We start from the raw sequence: 18,972 nt of genomic DNA on the forward strand, positions 1-18,972 counted from the left end.
AGGGGAGTGCCGCAAACGTCGTAAAACGCCGGGCCGTGCTGCTTTCCGGCGGCGCCGGGCGAGAAGCGCGAGTGGAGTCTGAGGCGGGCGCGTCGGCTTACGGGATCCCGAGTGGAGGGTCGCACCCCGCAGCGAGCCTGAGCCTGTGGGGGCCTCTGCCAACCGCAGGACCGCGCCAGGCATCCGCCGCCTCGTCCCGCTTCTCCGCTGAAGCGCCGCGTGGCTGGGCAGCGGCTCCAGGCCTCAGCCGGCCCCCAGGGCCTCCGGGGCCCTCCCGGGCTCAGCATGCCCGGAGTGAAGCTGACCACCCAGGCCTACTGCAAAATGGTGCTGCACGGCGCCAAGTACCCTCACTGCGCCGTTAACGGACTGCTGGTGGCCGAGAAGCAGAAGCCTCGCAAGGAGCACCTGCCCCTGGGCGGGCCGGGCGCCCACCACACCCTCTTCGTGGACTGTATTCCCCTCTTCCACGGCACCCTGGCCCTCGCCCCCATGCTGGAGGTGGCCCTCACCCTGGTAAGCGCGGGAAGGGCGTTCGGCCGCTCCTCGGAGATGGGCTTGCGGTCAGCTTCCACGCGGTCCCTGCTGGGAGCTGACAGCTGCCCCGCGGGAGTCTAGCACCCACGGCCGGAGGTCGCGGTGACGACGAACGGGATGACTCGCGAGAGCGCTGGGTCTCTGCCCGGCACTTCGGAAACGCTCCGCAGATGGCAGGGTCGTAAGTTGTAGCAGCGGCCCGAGGGTATTTTTACCTGTCTAAAATACCTGTCGAGGGTACTTTTAGAGGCATTTTAGGCGATGAATAATGCATGAATGTCCCCAAGCAAGTAGCCTTTATAGAAATAAGCCGTCGTTAACTGGGATTCGACAGGCGTTTACATTTGGGATTTTGAGTCGAGGAAAGTTTTTATGTATTGGGACCGAAAGGCTAGCGTTTGGTTCTCGCGCACCTTCACAGAGCCGGTTCCTAATCTGACGTGGATGTCAACGCCGTGGTTCTTTTGATGTTGGTGTCCCGGAATCCCAGAGTTGAGACACGTTTAGAGAGGTGGCGTTGACGGCACAGGCTCTGCTCCCTTTGTGTGGGGCGGGCAGCCCTGGGTAAGGAGAATTTGTTCCCATGGATGACTTATCTAGAAGGCTCCCATGGTTTTAAAAGCTAAAAGCCTGAAATTAAAAAGCTGGAGCAGTCGTATCTTCTCTCCACCACGCTTTGATGTGTTCACTAGCAATAACTGCTTTACTGAAGCCCAGTGGGGAAAAGAGTTGGAATACGGATGCATTGTCGGGTAATGTAATTCTCGGCAGTAGTATTTGAGGTATGGTGATCAATGAAGGAAAAAAGACCACCTGTAAATTCCAGTGGGTTGTTAAAACCTTAGGGAGAAATAAACTCGCCTCAGTGCCCGAGCTGCGGTACTGTTTTATCTTTAAGTGTAAACGACGGTACTAAAAACATTTGTTAATTCACGCAAAAAGTAGTTAAGTTTGAGAAGGTGTAGGCAGAAATCCTGTCTCTATACCTCCCACCAAGTAAAATGAGTCCATAATTCCCCTGGTGATGACACCCATGTAAATTCTTAGGAAGCAGGAAGTACCTTTGGGCAAATGGCCCTGACCCAAGGTTACTGGGAACATTTTTGAGTGCCTGTGAAACTGTCATTGTGTGAATTTCTCCATATCATCTCTGGGCAGGGGAGAGATAAGAAGTAGATGATATTTATACATAAAATCAATCATTTTAGCTCCTGAAGAAATGTGCTGTGGGTACCAAAATATCCCGGGTGTGCATGTTTCTGTTTTAATGCAAGTCTTTTCAACCATCTTAATCATTCTGTTACCAAGGGAATTACAGGCTAATTGGCTATGTGTTGTGTGTTCACTTGCAGGAAACTAGATTTACCAGTAGCATTAAGGCAGGATTATTTATCTCCAATAGTGACCTGCCCGTGATGGGAGGGGGGCATGGCTGTGGATCCAACACAGTACCTGCGTAGCAGTTGAACTTGCACGAAGCAGACAAATACAATACCGAAGAATGAGTACCTCATGTGAGGTTAAGCAGAAAGTGGTGAGGGGTCCAAGAGAAAAGTCAGCTAACCCAGGATTGCAGAGTTAGGGAAGGCAGGCTGCCCAGAGAAAGGGACATGCAAGTGGTGGCCCAGGCGCCAGCCATAGTAACCCAGGGGGTGGGGAGAGAATAGTCAAGGCAGAGAGGCCGGCATGTGCAAAGACCAGGAGAAAACTGGTGGGAGGGGAGCTGGAGTGTAAAGGTAGAGACAGGAGCAGTGGGTAGATTTCAATGTAGAAGACCTTGCAGGTCACACAAAGGAGTTTGGGCACCGTCATGAGGACAGAGGGAAGCCACTGGAGGAGAGTTACATGAACAGACTTGTGTCTTGTAGTGATTGGTCCAGCTTGCAGCAAACAGGATGTTGGTGACGGGAGTTGCATACGAGACTGAAGGCAGCGAGGTGGCCTAAACTAAACTGAGTGCAGTGTAAATGCAGAGAGGGATACAGATTAGAGAGTCAGGAGGAAGAATCAACAGGACTCAGTGACTAATGGTATGTGGACATAGGGGAAGGGGAGCAACGTTGACACCTCAATTTCTGACTTATGCATCGGGAAGACAGTGCTGCCTTTCACTGAGGGAAAATGAAAATGACCTAGAAGTCAAAGTAGAACATGCGTCTGGAGCTCAGAAGATGGATGGACTAGAGACACAGATAGGGAACCAGTAGCTTCTCAGTGACGTTTAAAGCCGTGAGAGCAGGTCAGATGGGCCAGGACAGTGTGTGGAAGGAGAAGAAAGCCATGGACAGAAGCGTGAGGAGCTGTGGCTTTTAGGGGGAGTCACAGGGTAACTGAGTAGCCGGAGGGGAAGGAGGAAAAGGACTGTTGCTTTAATCCGTGTAAAATCCTATCAGAAATACCTAAGAGCCTCGTAAAAACAAACTTGAACTGCACTTGAAATTGTCAAAATATTATTAATTCTTCTCATTCTTAAGGAATCTCTCCAGAGTTGAAAGAGTTATGTTCCTATTACCAGATACGAGTGCAATACTTGAGAGAATTAAATATACTAACTATAAACAACTGCCTTTGAGTCACCTTTACATGAATTTTCCCCAGGGAGCAGGTCTGTTTCCCAAACCACTTACTTGGGGAGGGAAGATGTCCACAGGGGACCTTGACTCTTAAGCGGGGCCCATTGCCACCGGCTTGTTAGGAGGGAAAGGGCACTGCTGAGGCCCTGTCCTGCGCTTGCTCCCCCTGGGTCATTACACGCTGCACTTGGGTTTCTCAACTTCCAGCACTTCCTCCAAACTTGCCCTTCGTTGTTTGAGACTCCCATCCAGCGAAATGAAGTCCTTTCTGCAATAACTTATTTTCAACAGTCAAAACAAATAGCCGAAGTGCTAGCCTTGCCAAGCCGTGGTGGTTTATGTTGGCTTTTCTTACATTGACCAACACTTGGAATCATAGCCTCCGTATTTGACAAGTATGAAAAAGACGCCAATCGAGTACAAGTTAAATAACTTTTAAAGGAAAATTTGCAATTGGAGTTTCATCCAAAAACGTTGTGTGTTACAATTAAGGCATTTAAGTTGATATCATTCAGCTTTTGAGTTAGCAACTTTATAAGCTGAAGGCAATGAAAACAATCTCAGTGCGTGGACACATAGTTGATCAGGTATCAGCTCTGGAAGATGTAATTTTAATAAAGCATCCAAATTCATGATAAGTGGGAAAGGCTGGCTTGATACGCAGCCCATCAAAGGGCCGCATCAGATTCCTTTGAAAGGCTTTTCATTATAATTTTCCATTTTAAAAAAATCCTTGAATCTCTGGGTGCTTTTTATTTTTTTAAGTACTTATGCCTGTTATCTTATTTATCCTTATAGCCCTTTGACGTAGGTAGTGACGGAATTATTTCTAATAGCAAAAACCCATAAAATGTTAGTAGGGAAATTAGCGTAAACCTGCTGTTTCCCTAAGCCCTGCTTGTCCTTCCACCTCCCTCTGATTTCCTAGCACTGTGGAGCCGTTTTCGACTACATGCTGCTCAGATGACTTTCTTATTTGCCAGTTGGCCTAACCACCATGATTTTGGTCCAGACTTCTTTATGCTGCCTCCACGGGGCCTCCTCTGTGCTCATTTGCATGGGCTGCTGTCCTCTGGCCCTTTCCTAAGTGCCCTCCTCCCTTCTTCCCCTCTTTTATCTCCAGAACATTCCCGTGCTAGCGTGGGAGAGGGAGATGGCTGCTCTGGGTCTTCCTGTCAATTCTTCCCCCTGACTTTTCCCTCTGTCCCCATCCATTTGCCTCCAGGGCTCTTCTTTCATGGATCCAGCTACTTTCTGTCCATAAAAAAGCACCCCACTTGAGAAAGAGCTTTTGTTCTCACTGACACTAACAACTCCTCAAGGCCTGCTTCTTGCTACAGACAGGGAGGCTCACAGACAACCTCGAGTTGTAAGTGGCAAGCCCTCCTCAGAGTGGCTGTCACCAGCTCCCTGCCTTGCTTCCTTTATGGCTGTTGTATAGTCCCCATGAGGTGGGTGATAGTGCTTTGAAAATTGTAAGGTGCCTCACACCTGCAAATGTTAGCAAGTTTGCTGAGAGAAGCTACTTTCTTTGTGCTGAGTCGAATTGGGAATGAATGGGTTAAACCCAACGCCTTTAGTAGTTCTAGTGACTGGAGTGGAATGAGCCAAAAACTGCATTGAGCAGAGGATGTGGGCTTATGCTAAGGTAAAAGTCCTTTCTCTCTGAAAAGTCAAAGAAACTGCATGAATAAATGGAGAATTTGGACCCCGTATTGAGAGTCAGTTTTACTGAGTTCACATCAGGTTTCATTCAGGGTGTTATCCTGAACTTGGATTTTCATTTTGATTGTTCGTAGGATGCCTGATGGCAATAGGGAATCATAGCAGCAAGGCAAGGAAAATGGAAATGGATTCACTGAGAACAGAGGTCAAACAGCTTCTTAGTTCTTTTGCCTGGCCTGCCCCCAGGCCTTCTCCCCCCCCCCCCCCCTTGGGAGGGAGCCAGTCGCCTTTACTGAGCAAGCTCCCATTTAAACCCACTAGGATTTTCATTAGCAAGCCGTTGGGCTTACTGCAGGAATATGAAGGCTCTCGGGACCTGCCTGCCCCATCCCCACCCCAAGCCCTGTCCACACCGCTCATCTCCTTCCACACGCTGGATTTTACTCCACACCAAGGCACTCTCACCTGATGACACCTGGTACCATTTTTAAGACAATCAAAGAAAACTCTTCCCCTCTTATTCAAACTCGTTTACCTTCCTCCAAGGGCTCTGATGGCTGGTGGGGAGGCCTTAGTTCTCCATTCCTCAGTTGGAGGCCAGTTGTGTCTGTGGCTGGACAGATGCCCATCGCAGGCAGCCACACATACAGTTACCTTGGTTATTCTGGTTTGAGTCATTCAAAAGTTTCTAAAACTGAGCCAGAGTTTTTGTGGCCTGTTTCACTTTTAGGGCAGCCTTGTCAGCGAGTTCTACTAGAACTTCAAGGTCATGGCGTTATTTTTCTGCTGGAATTTGGTTAGGCCCTTGAAGTTTCTCCTATAGGACTTTGCCCTCCTCAGGGAAAGTGTCAAATCAAGGTGTGCAGTGCGTTTGCTGAGGAGTCCTGCACGCTTGCCTCCAGCCTAGGAAAGGAATCGAGGAGCAGCTTAGCCTGCTCACTAAAAACTGCTGCTGGAGGGGTCAGCACATCGCCAGTAGCAAGTAACCTTATCCTTATGTTAAACATGGCTCTGATCAGCCAAAAACTAGCCCCCCAAAATGTCCACGTCCTAAGCCCTGGAACCTGTGAATATGTTACCTTACATGGCGAAACGGATTTGGCAGAGGAGATTAAGTTAAGGGTTTTGAGATGGGGAGATTATCCTGGATTATCTGATGGATCCAGCATAAGGGTTCTTGTCAGAGAGAAGCAGTTTACTCAGAGTCAAAGATGTGCTGACAGAAGCCGAGAAATCAGAGTGATGTAGCCACTAGCTAAGGAATGTGGGTGACCCCTAGATGCTGGAAAAGGCAAGGACCATGTTCTCCCCGAGCTCCAGAAGCAATCAGCCCTGCTGACCCAGTGTAGATTTCTGACCTCTAAGATAATCGGTGTCGTATTAAGCCACTGAGTTTGTGTAACTTGTTACAAGGACAATAGGAAACTAAGACAGTAGCCGAACTTGGGACACATCTCTAGTTATGACTCGGGATATAAGGACAACCTGCCCCAAAGAGCAGGGAGAGGGACGCCAAAGTGGGCAGAAATGAGGGTCACCTTGAGTGAGGACACATTCCACAGGTGGGTCTTTGATGAGAAACAAAGGCTGGGAGAGCTGCACTAAAGGGGAGGACGTTCTAGTGAGTTCAAGGAATGGGGCCAAATGCCTCATTTTAAAGCTATGCTGTGCCGTTTGGTGCTACATAGAGATAAGTTTAGAAAAAACTGAAAGAAATTCCTGCTGTAGGCAGCAACAGAAAGTTTCTAGAATCCATCCCTTTAAGAGGTGATAAAAACAAAATACAAGTAATTTTGGAGTCATTTGCAGCAAAGTTACAGTGAACGAGCCATTATAAATATTTTGGAGACATAGCCCTAATCTTTTGGGTGGTTGACCAAAACATCTAATTGGTTCAATGAGCCTTGGTTTTGACCCAATATGGTAATTCGTGAGCTCTTAGGAGGCCAGAATTATTATTCTAATCCTCATGTGAGCCAGGGAACCTTGGACTGTAACCGTCTTGTAATGTCTGCTTTTAGTCATAAAGGAGACTGTCTGAGGTCCAAACCAGAATTCAAGAAAAAGAGCAATAGGACTATGTTTTAAAACGAGGGAGAGAGAGAGAGAGAAAGAGATAAAAACATTTTTAACCAGTTAATTCACTATATTAAAAAAACAAGGATCAATTTTTTCCTCTTCTGCAGACTAAGAATAGAATTTATTGCTGTGCATTATTAAAATTCCATTATAGCAAAACAGTTTGGATGACATTTGTTGTTTTTAATAATGGCATTAGACCTGCAGGAAGCTAAATCTGATGAGAAAAGAGTGGCATTATAAAATGCACAAAAAATCTTTCAAAGTCGGCCACCATGCTCCTATCTAAAATCACGCCACAGGGAAGTGAGTGTGTGTGCGCACGCGCTCGCCCTCAGGCACGTGTGTGCACACATGTGCAGGTACAGCCCCTCCTGTGTCTGCCCATCTGTATGCCTTGCCTGTTTACCCCACATCCCAGTATGAAGAGTTTTTCAGGGTATGTTGCTAGGAATACTGAAATACAGTCCAAAAAGACTTGATTTCAAAAGAGACTTAGGTTCCCAATTGGGCTCTGCTACCTGGCTGTGCAAACGTAAAAACTCTTGAGTTTTAGTTTGCTTATCTGTGAAGGATTGATTTAAGTGATCTTAAGGATTTCTCAAGCCCCATAATGTCTCAGTTCTCTATGTTGTAAGAGAAGGTGGGTAAAGATGGTTTCCCCTCCCCACCTCTCCACGGCACTGCACCTGTTTAATAGGTGTCAAGACTGGGGCCTTCTGCAGGGACTGGGCAAGGAAGTCAGTCCTCGTGTCCTGTCCCACCCCTCCCGGCCATTGCAGGGCCCTCAGATCTGGGATGCGCCCCACCTCAGTGAGAGAGAGGGGCCCTTGCTTCCTCTGTGCTTGCTCTGGCCTCACGTGGACCATGGAAAGCAAGTTGGTGTGACCTTTTTTCTGTGAACACTCATTTCATTCTTGTAGCCTTTCTTCTGGGGAGAAGGATACAGGTTTATTTGGTGTCTTATCCCAGCATTTGGGGCGGGGAAGGTCCACTGTGTTTATTAAGACTTGATATTTCAGGGGAAAATCATTCATCTTTTTTCCCTAATTTTTGTTCCTCTTTCAGATTGATTCGTGGTGCAAAGATAATAGCTATGTGATTGCTGGTTATTATCAAGCTAATGAACGAGTAAAGGATGCCAGGTACGTCCGTGCAGAAACCCTCTGTGGTCTGAAACAATGATCATGTGGCAGACAGACGATTTCTATGTGCTTTCTGACCTTCTGGAGGCTCAAGATGCAAAATCCGTGAGAACAAAACCCCTCCCCACCCCCTGTGCTTGTTTATAGTATTTGCAAGGAACTGTGGTGTGGCTAATTCCCAACAACAGAAAGTCTAAACATTTATATTAACTTTGGGATTCTGTTTTGTATCTTCTTTATTTTGCTTGAAGGGAATTCGTACAATGAAAGCAACAGTCATGGGCCTCCAGTTTCTGTCCCCACTCCGCCCTGCCGTGCTTCCCATTGCCCAAGTAGGAATAATGTGGGGCAGAGCGTTAGGACAGAGCACTGCTCTCTTTGGGGCTAAATAAAGCAACTTTTAGGTTTGACGCTCTGATACTAGGATGAAAATGTGGAAAGTGGAGAACTCTGCTTTATTTCCGCCTCGGTCTCCGTCCCAGCTGAAAGACAGATGACACGCGGAAGTTAGGATAATTTGAGGCGGGTTTAATAAGCAGGTTATTTCCAAAGGTGTGGGCCATATGGAAGAGAACTCACGAGAGAGTAATGTGGTAACCCAAAGCTGGTGACAAAAGCCGGTCCCATCTCTGGGCCTGACGGGACGGGGAGGAAAGGGTTGAGTAAGGAAGTCCGCCTCGGGAAGGGATTAAGGTACACAAATTGCCAGTTATAAATGGTCACGGGGGTGTAAAGTACAGCATAGGGAATGTAGTGAATGATATTGTAATACTACGCCTGGTGTCAGGTGGGTACTGGACCAGTCGGGGATGACTCAGTAAGTGAAATACATGTCTAACCACTATGCGGTACACCTGAATCTAATCTAATATTGCATGTCAACAGGAATAGAAACAAATGTGTTTTTAAGAAAGAAGAATTCCTCCTCTCTGCTTGAGGAACACGGCCAGCAGCCAGCCTGCTGTGACCTTACAAGGAGAGGCCCGAGGGGTGGGGGGGGTGTCAGTTCCCTGACCTCCCTCTGATTCCTCCCGCCAGGAGCCAGGGCGATGGAAAGTGGCCAGTCCGGTATCTAGCGGGACGCGCTGACACGCTTTCCTCACGTCGTCAGAGCTGACTGACTCATGGCCCGGCAGTTAGCGGATGCAGTGAAGGGCCCCGGACTTAAGCTCCTCCTGGAGTTCTGTTCACTGGCCCGGCGTAGGCGAGAGGTTGGATTCAATAGCATTCTTGTAAATAACACAATAAACGGGTGACTGAGTGTTGCTATCACTGATGAGGCACAAATGCACTTTAGGGACCAAAACGCTCTTACCCTTGGAGGACTGGGTCCAGTCAGGGCTTGAAGGGAGGCGGGGTAACAAGCGAAATGCTGGGCTCAAAATGATTCCTGTGGAAGCCTCTGCGGGATGGCACTACATAGGTGCTCGCTGAGCCCCGGCTCTTCAGCTTCTCCCACTGCCTCTGTGACTTGTTTCTCAGAGCCCAGGAGCACCACTCGTTTCTCCTCCTCGGGTGCTTCTCTTACTAACCTCACTCCTTCTAGGACCTCCTCTCCGTTTGATTCCACCCGAGACCCCCCGTGTATTGATGACCCATTGTCTGCATTCCAGCTCTGGTCTTGAGCCTATTCATGGGGCCTGTGTCCGGCTTGGTCTTTGACTGACTGGGCACAGAATGCCTGCCCTGGGCAGCCATGCTCTGTGCTGGGCAAAGCTAAAGACTCTTGGCCCTTTCCTGCAGGTTGCTGGGTTGAATCGGAAAGCTATTGCCAACACGGGACTAAGACGAGACAACAGGCCGGGTGCCGTGAGGGTGGTGTAGAGGGCTGTGAAAGCAGGAGCAGGGAGGAGTTGCATCCAGTAATATGGCCGAGAAGCGCTCCGGGAGGCTGTCATTGGAACTGGGTACTTGAGAGAGGGCAGGGTCCTGGCAAGTGCAGATGTAGAGAGTAGGAGGAGCATTCCTAGAGAGGACACCATGAGGAAGACGCCAGGTGGAAGTGGGCAGGGGCAGAGGAAATGCTAGGAAGGGAGGCTGGAAAGGAAAGGTAGGGCAAGCCTAAGGTGTTTCGAACTTCATTTTGTAAGCAGTGGAGAGCCGTCCTTGGAAGGGGGGTGGTTTCCTGAACTGAGCAGTCCTTTCCCATGGTTTAAAGAAAGGAGAAGAGAGTAGGCAAGAGGTAAGGGCTGGCTTGTCAAGTGAGTGTAGCTGTTTCCCTTTATCCCCCACCCCACCCCCACATCTGTGACTTATTTACGTGATCAGCGCAGTGTACACCTGCACAGGTTCTCTCGTCCACATGCCTCACTTGGCTCATGGCCTCTCCATCTTCCTGCCTCTATTTGGACCTCATTCCAGCCCAGCCTAGAATTATCTTACTCAGACACCATTTTCATGCTATCATGCCTTCTAGAATTTCCCAGTTCCTTCACCTGCTCTGTGCTCAGGAGGTTTTGCATTCCTCCATTGATCCCTCTATTGATGTTAAATACCTGCTAACCAGCCATTTGTTGGATCCATAGAGAGGATTAAACATTAGGGGGCTTGGGGGTAGTGTGCCCAGTAACTCTTTAGTTCCTTCTGACGAGTCTCTGCTGTACTCAGGATTTCATCCACCCCTCCCATGTGCTGGTGCTGTGTTAGGAGTAAACCTGGAGTCCCTTACACTGTACCTGACCTGAGGCTTCCCTGCCTTCATCCTATCTAATCCTCACAAGGATGCTCAAGTGAAGAAATTCCAGCCAGAGACGGTCCCTGCACAAAGGCCACACGGCTTGGAAGCTCAGGAGCTGGGGTCGGGCCAGTTTCCTTCTTTGATGCTATTTGCCTCTACCTGGAAAATCTTCCCTTCTTCCTTTGCCAGACCTAGCTAAAAATGCTCTCTTCTTTTAGAAATATCAGCTTAACAGCCGAAGTTTTGGAGCCAGGTAGACTTGGATTCAAATCGTAGGTGACTTGGGCCTCAGTGATCCTATCCGTAAAATGGAGCTAAGAGTTCATACCTCAGTGAGTGGTCGTGAGGATAGAGTGAAGCAACATACAACATGTTTAGCTTTGTGCTTGTTTCAAAGTAGAGGCTGGTACTATCACTAGTCCTGTGATTACTTTTTTCAAAAAAGGATCATTCAGTGTTTTAATGTTATAGAAAGAAATATAAGGTGTTTGTAACTCTTTTACTCATTTCCTAAACTTGAGGTTATTATATCGTTTTATTTGTGCTGGTTGGGAAGGGGGTTAGCAAAGTGGTCTCTGTCTCCAGGGTGCCTGCAGGTTTGTTTGGCAGCTGACTCGAGTTGATACAGCCTGGTAGGAAAAAAGTACTGACTTTAATATCATAATGCGACGGTCTTGCATTAGGAACGACATAGGTCAGTATATTTGAGACTAAATGCGTAACACAAAAAAAGTAAACAAAATTGGCAGTTCTTTCAAATACTTTAGCAATTCATTAACTGCTTTTTTTTACCTTTCAAAAGAATCAATTTTAAATTTGAGTAGTTGGGCATCTGAAATGGTAGTTCTTATTTTTTTTAACACATTTTTTTTCTTTTCTTTTTTAATTTTATTGGGGAATATTGGGGGACAGTGTGTCTTTCCAGGGTCCATCAGCTCTATGTCATTGTCCTTCAATCTAGTTGTGGAGGGCGCAGCTCAGCTCCAAATCTAGTTGCCATTTTCAATCTTTAGTTGCAGGGGGCGCAGCCCACCATCCCATGTGGAAATTGAACCAACAACCTTGTTGAGAGCCCAGGCTCTAACCAACTGAGCCATCCGGCCACCCTTAATGACTGTTTCTTGACCCTCTTCTCAATAAAAGTCACCAACTACTATGCTGACCATAAATGTTAGGGTAACAGTTTGGTAAGTTTCTTCATGGCACATGCTTACGTGGCACGTGTCCCTAGAAGATCATGTACTTAGCACATGCCAACTTCTCTTTGCACCTGAGGTGTAGGTGAGTCAGGACCGGAAACGATGCAGAGCAGTCAGGGTGGGTCTTTTCCACACTTGGTGGGGGAGTCGGCAGCCCTATTCCTGCTCCGCACCGTTTCCCACCTGAGCTGTGGGAACTTGGCACTTGTCGACTTCCGGTAAATACAGTGAAGCACTGCCTTCGCTTCGAGAGCTTTCCGTGCTGATGTGAGGGACAGGAATCCCTGGGCCCTTTCTCTTTTAAACTATTTTGTTGTTGTTGAATTTTTCCTCACATAATACTGCAGACTTACAATCGTCATGTCACTGTAAATTTCCAACTTTGAAAGTGAAAATAGAATTAGATAAAATTTATTTTTATAAAGCATTATTAATCTGCTTTTTTCAGTCTCAATCACAAAGAAAGGGTTGTAATTGTATAGTGTGTTTCTTTAAATAAACTCAAAATAATGCTTTTTTTTTTTTATGGCCATTAAAATATATAGCTCAGTCCTTGCTTCAAAAAGCTGAGACTCTTAATTGTGCAGGGAAAATAAGATGCACAAAAAGACAACTGCCTGCCAAGGATTAAGTGTCAAAGCATTATAGACGTAAACACTCAGTTTAGAGAAGGGACAAATGGACCTCATCTGGGGCAGCTTGGCAAGACCTCCCAGAGAGGGTAGCATTTTTCTGGACATTAAAGATGGGAAGGAATTCAGCAAGCAGAGATTGGCATGGAAGGGCATTCCAAACAGGGAACAATGAGTGAGGGAGGTGCTACATAGACAGTTTTACTGAATAAGTAAATAATTTACTGAAATTAAAGACACACAGAGCTTTGTCCCTGTGGGTGGGAATAGTAGCTCGGTCCACGGTGAGAAAGGCCGGGACTTGCCAGGCTGAGAACAGTGGGCTTTTATCTTCCAAGCAGCAGTGAACGGTAGGGGGGCGCGATGGAGTTTCATTTTAGGAAAAGCGATCTAAAGAGAGTTTTCAGGATATATTAGATAAGAGAAGCCTGGAAATTAAGACCAGTTAGGAAGCAATTTTAGAAACCATGGCCTGAACAAAATGGATGACAGGGAGAATAAAGGAGGCAGAGACAAGGAAAGAATCTGCAGTGCCTGGTGAGTGAATGAAGAAAAGTGGAAAAGGTAACCTCATTCAGAGAAACTAGAAATAAGCCAGCCTTCCTGGATGCCGTGAATTCCAGCTGGAAGGCCTTGGAAGGTGGGCAGGTGGATGGTAGGCTTCGAGGGTGCTGGCCCACAGAGGTGACAGGGTGGAAACCAGATTGCACAGGCAGGTGTATGAGAAAATGGATCAAGAGGGACAAGATCGTCAACTTCATTAGGCTTCTTAATAAGCTGAAGAAATGTGGTTGGAAGGGAGGAGAGAGGTTAGACAGTGGCTAGAGGGACCAGTTGAATACTTTTTTTTTCCCTAAAAAAGGAGAAGGCTTCTTCAGATTTGACAGCAGAGCTGGGGCCATTGGGGGAAGAGAGAATGTAAATAAGGCTCTGAGAGAAGGTCAGACTGGATGGGCCTACAGGTGGGAGGAGGCCTCTTCCTGAAATAGGATAGAAGAATAACTTTGTGTTTGGAGGGGTGACCAGGGATAATGTGGGAGCCACTCGATTATTCATTTCATTGACTTAAGGTTGAAAGTCGTCATTTATCAAGGTTGGGGTGGGGCAGAGCCAGTGATTGAAGGCTAACGAGCAGAGGAGATTTGGAATGGCTTAGGGATTTTAGAAATTTTTTTTCTTTAAGTAAAAGCAAGAGACTCAGTTACCAGCAGCTAAGAGTTGGATGGAGTCACTTGCATCTGGGAGTTTGCAGATGGAAAAGGCAGCAGCAGGTCATCTAAGTGCCTTGGCTGGTGCTGTCCGCTGGGTTCCAGGGAGCCTTTTTATTTAGACGATGCCTTCTCAGGATCCCCTCCTCAAGGGCTTCCCGCTGGAATGAGACAGGACCTCTGTGTTCTGTGCTCCCCGTTGCCCTTACAGCACTCCCTGTCCTCTGCATAAGACATTGTAGCCGGGCTGCTGTCCGTCGTTTTATCAGTGCTCATGAACTGTGTGGTCGGTAGACAATGTCGAGTGGCATTAACTAGAACGTGGTGGTAAACTCGCTGCTTCTTTTTCTGCAGTCCAAACCAGGTTGCAGAAAAGGTGGCTTCCAGAATTGCCGAGGGCTTCAGCGATACCGCTCTCATCATGGTAAGTCTCTCTCGATTGCCTGTTGTGTTTTCAATTTGCAGGGTGGCTACTGAGCGTTCTCTTGCTAACATGGAGCTTTGCTCTATAGCAGGCTTCCTTCCTGCAGGTACTTCACAGACCGTTGCCACCTTTGGTAGTCACAGGACGCGGATCTCCAAAAGTGGGGAGTCATTCAAATTCAGTGGTTGTCAGCGGGGTCCCCATGCCAGCAACATCAGCACCAACCAGTAACTTACTAGACATGCGGACTCTCAGAGCCCAGCAGTCTGTATTTTTATAAGCTTTCAGGTGATTCTGACACACTAAGTGTGAGAACCATTGAATAAGAGTAGCTGGCACAGCCTGTTCGGAAAGGGAGTTAGGTAGTTAGGTGGCTGACACAAGAGCCTTGTTAAACAATCTTAATTCTGACAGAATTCTGAAGGGAGGGAAGAAGTAATGTTTGGAAGCTCCACTTTTGTGAAAAAACAATGAAATACTTAGTATTTATCCTACATAACACATAGTGTATGTTAGGCTCACGCGTGCAATTCCTCACATCCCATTTGCAGTGTCTGCACGCTGCAAGGCGGGGTTTCTGCATGGGCCATGAGGAGGGGCCTAAGAACTTGCAGAAAGGTACTGGCTGTCGGCTTTCTGTGAGCTCTGTTCACCAGTGTGTCTTTGTCTTGTGCACAGGTAGACAACACGAAGTTTACGATGGACTGCGTGGTACCCACGATCCATGTGTACGAACACCACGAAAACAAGTGGCGGTGCAGAGACCCACACTAGTGAGTGCCGTGTTCTTACCCTATGGGAAAGCTGATCCCAGCCTCCTGTGTTTCTCAGCGTGTTTTCAGAAGACTGTACAGCCCTCACACAGAAATCACGCGTGTTCCTCAGCCCCTGGGGGACTAAGGCCAATAGGGCTTCCGAGCACTAGCGGAAACCTCAGTGTTACTCCAGGGTCTTCCCACCCCCAACCCCGGGGCACGCTCCTTAAGCCAGACGCTCTTTCCAAGCATTTGGTTTGGCTTATTTGCAATCACTCAGAAAGCGTCAGTCGTTTGCCTCCAGCTTTTTCAGCATTTCATTTGGAGGGTGTCTGTTTCATTTCCTAACCATGTTCTGTATTGATTGTGTACATCTTTGTGTTTGAGATGTACATGTTGCTAGCACTCATTATTATCTTCCTTTGTACCGTTGTGTGTGTGTGGCTGGTTTTCTGTTTATTGAAAAGCCACCTTGTTTCATGAAGAAGTTGATTTCTCCTGTTTCACCTCGTAGTGATTACTGTGAAGACTGGCCTGAGGCCCAGAGGATCTCAGCATCACTCCTGGACAGCCGGTCCTATGAGACGCTCGTGGATTTTGATAACCACCTGGATGACATTCGGAATGACTGGACAAATCCAGAGATCAATAAAGCTGTTCTGCACCTGTGTTAAGGAAGGATTTCAGTGACTGATCTCTGGGCATTTCCACTACACTGAAGAAGAAAAGCTATTTTTAAATGTAAATAAAATATTTCCTAGCCTGTGTGGAAGGCTGACAGTTTTCAGAAGTGGCATGTGCCTTGAAAGAGGGCAGAATGTCCCATCAGTCATCTTTTTAATGCAACGTCTCTAGAAGCCGTACAGACAGTCCAATCTGACCCTCCCTGTGGAGTCCTTCCCAGTTGTATGTTGCCATAATCCAATCAAAGCTATTTCTGCTTGTCCAAGATTGTTCCTATTAAACAATTTTAATTAACCTTTTATAATCTGGAGAGGATATTTTTTAAGGCTTATGAATTATCTTTTTTTTAAAAAAAAAAAAAAAAGCCCATACCTTATACCCAAAGGAGAGTGTAAGTCTTGGTTCTCTCCAGTTAACGTCCTCTAGTTCCGGGATCGGGCCGGCGCGCAGCACGCTGGTGCCCAGCGGATGCCTGAGAACCCGTGTCTCTGTGCTCAGCCGTCGGGAGGCTACAGCTATGAACAGTACTGCCCCACATGGTGTCAGGTTCACGTAGCTGCCACCGCGCTCAGCAGTGGGAGTCGTGCCAGTGTTGCCTGAGAAACCTTCATCATTAAGAGTAAAAACAAACATCATTGGTAATGGGAGTGCAGTGTAATGCTTGTCGGTCGGCCAGAAAGCTTGTAACCTGCAGAATCAAAACAGGAAAAGCGGACAAGTGCGCAGATTATTTGTAAAAGGCAAAAAAATCAGCCCTAACTCTAATTTGTATGGTTATCCAAATAATTGTAATTTATGTCTTCAAAATAATTATTTCTTTTGTGTTTGAAGCAACAGGAGCAAAACAAAACTTAGACTCCCCAAGATTTACAGAGCACACTGTCTGTAACATTTATATGTAGAACTTAACTACGGTCAAGCTTTTTAACCAAGTCGTGGGAAGTCAATGGAGAAATGTGATGATACTGTTACATTTTTTCTTTTTCATATGAATTATTTTGTGCAGAGTTCGGAGATTTATGTCTTTTCTGCAGTCTTTCTCTTTCACTACATACATGAAGGAAATTTTAACAGTCGGCATGATCTATTGAAAGGGTTTGTGACACAGCATTCATATTTTGACAAATAGAAAAACATTTTTCAGACGTTGCTTACAATAGATGTGCTTTATTTGATCCACCAAATTCTCTCTTCCCCTTTTCTTTTATGCCTCTTTAAATGCCTCTGACCCTTAACTTTTGAAGCCAACATTATTTCATGTGGGGAACACAAAGGAAAGGGTTGTAGATCGGTGTCCTTTATCTTTCTCACTGTCCTCCCCTGAGAAGCCAGGACCATCACAAATGGAGTGCGTGGGCAGCCTTGTCCAAACGGGTTTGTGTTTGCTTCAAAAACACAAAATCCTTTCCTGGGACGCAAAGGAGCAGGTGCTCCCTCTAGTTCTAGGACAGAGCTACTTGGAATCAGGGTAGCTAAGGCTAGTTTTGGAGACATTTTAAAGATGGTCTTAACACTTCCATAGTTGTTTTCCCTCATTTTTGCCTCTTTGTGGAATTCTTGCACTGGATTTTCCCACCAGCTTCCCAGGATTGTGTGCCATCCTCCAGTTTGGATTTCAGCCTAGAACCTGGATCCCTTTCTATGGCTGGACATTTTCAGAAGAAAGCATATCAAATATTTGAAACAATGTATTTGTGGGGGGGGGAAAGTATTTCCAAGATGCAGATATCTGCTTCTATATCCTTATAAAAATAGCAAAAGCCTCTCCTGAGCACCCAGCCCCTGTCCTGGGCTGGCTCTCTCTTACTTCTCCAAGTGGCCTCTAGGCCTCCAGCCTCCTTGGCCCTAAGAACAGACTTGTTTTTCCCCACCCAGGATAAAATTAGTGAGCCTGTCAAATAGCCACTTGAAATGTATTCATACTCTGCCTTTTTATAGAAAAGAATTCAGGGAACAACACCAAGTGTATTTGTATACTGAAAAAGTCTATCAAGGTATTCTTTAAAAATCTGAAGGGCTTGGAGGGAGGGAGAGGGTATGTGTGTGTGGAGAGATCCCCTTCAAGTCATCCATATGCTTACAATCATGCTGGTGAACATTTTTATTTCTTGCTTAACGTCCATCCAGTAAGGTGAGTAGGACAGGTCAGGCCGCAGCCATCAGCTAAGCCAAGATGGGTGCTTACAAGTATATCCAGGAGCTCTGGAGGAAGGCGCAGTCCGATACAATGCGCTTTCTTCTAGGTGTGCTGCTGGCAGTACAAGCCCCACTTCATCCAGCTTGATAACGGCCCAGGCTGGGAAACAAGGCCAGTCAAGGTTATGTCGTAAATTGGATTCCCATGCACTGTGGTAGCCACATACGCCCAGTTCCTAAAGGTGCAACGTATGACAAGACTGTCCATGGTGTTAACCAGCTAAATTTACTCGAAGCCTTTAGTCTGTTGCCAAGGAGAGAGTTGGACGCCACAGTGGGGCTCTGAGAGTCCCGAATTACTGGGTTGGTGAAGTTTCCTCATACAAATTCTTGGAGGTTGTCCTCGATCCATTCCATAAAGCGATGGGACGGAATCCTGACACCCAGTGGATCACCAGACCAGTCCACACGCACAGCGAGATGGAAGGGCTGACATCTGCAGGCCTCAAGAGCTGTGGCCTTGGAAAGGGCCACACGTTCACCATACTACCGGTGGTTCTCGTGCAGATTGGAGAAGGCGCAATACTCTCCATACCGTTACCACTAATGAAAGTATTGTTTGTCAAATTCTTACCTAATAACAAAAAAAGGTGAATAAGACAAATCAGTTACTTATATAAAAATGTCGTTTTCCATTTCTAATGGTTGCATTTAAAAATGGTACTAACCATGGAAAAGTCGGCAGTAACTTCGTAAATAACAAAAAGCAACGTGCTCACTAAGGACTAACTGATTTTGCTAGTTCTAATGAAATTAGGTATAGAATAGAAGCAACTTAGAAGTCTTCAGTGATTTAAGTTTTCAAGTTAATTTCCCAGAGATCGGGTATTTTTAAACCTCATCAAAGAAAAAAGTTCCTGTATAATTAGCTTTGATTTAATAGCTTATTTTTCTGATTGATGTACTTGGAAAAGCTATTCCTGCATATAGTAATTCTCACCTTTTTTGTTTTGCCTTCAAAAGAAAAATATTTGCTTCTAAAACTGCCCTGTTTTCGGTGTTCTATCTGTCTTAACACAGTAGCTACTTTATGACATAATGGTAAGTGGAAAATAGCCATGGGCATTAATCTCCATGCCCTGTGGACGTTTTTAGCAATTATAGTGATGAGAGCGGAATTTAAAAATAGACTTCCGCTTACTAATTGACATTTCTTAAGGCTTTCCATCAACTCAGTGTCTCTTAAGCTTTGGATTTT

The 18,972-nt window shown here is 46.5% G+C and overlaps 1 protein-coding gene and 1 pseudogene across 1 annotated transcript; both read left to right on the forward strand.

Annotated features, from left to right (window-relative positions):
• Positions 1–30: 30 nt before the first annotated feature.
• Positions 31–16,735, forward strand: EMC8 (ER membrane protein complex subunit 8). The gene is made up of 5 exons (XM_019747115.2): positions 31–516; positions 7,923–7,999; positions 14,070–14,139; positions 14,818–14,912; positions 15,409–16,735. The coding sequence occupies exons 1-5, from the start codon at positions 286–288 to the stop codon at positions 15,566–15,568; spliced, it is 633 nt and encodes a 210-aa protein (XP_019602674.1). The 5' UTR covers positions 31–285; the 3' UTR covers positions 15,569–16,735.
• Positions 16,736–17,627: 892 nt separating this feature from the next.
• LOC141567475 (large ribosomal subunit protein eL15-like) lies at positions 17,628–18,494 on the forward strand (annotated as a pseudogene).
• Positions 18,495–18,972: the final 478 nt, after the last annotated feature.

This window comes from Rhinolophus sinicus, linkage group LG11 (assembly GCF_036562045.2).
Source record: "Rhinolophus sinicus isolate RSC01 linkage group LG11, ASM3656204v1, whole genome shotgun sequence".
NCBI lineage: Eukaryota > Metazoa > Chordata > Mammalia > Chiroptera > Rhinolophidae > Rhinolophus > Rhinolophus sinicus.

Bases quoted from the DNA above. Each gene is read 5' to 3' on its own strand.
- EMC8 (XM_019747115.2), top strand. From the start codon at position 286: ATGCCCGGAGTGAAGCTGACCACCCAGGCCTACTGCAAAATGGTGCTG. The intron at 8,000-14,069 runs GTACGTCCGTGC...CTTTTTCTGCAG, and splicing joins GAACGAGTAAAGGATGCCAG to TCCAAACCAGGTTGCAGAAA. The intron at 14,140-14,817 runs GTAAGTCTCTCT...TCTTGTGCACAG, and splicing joins GCGATACCGCTCTCATCATG to GTAGACAACACGAAGTTTAC.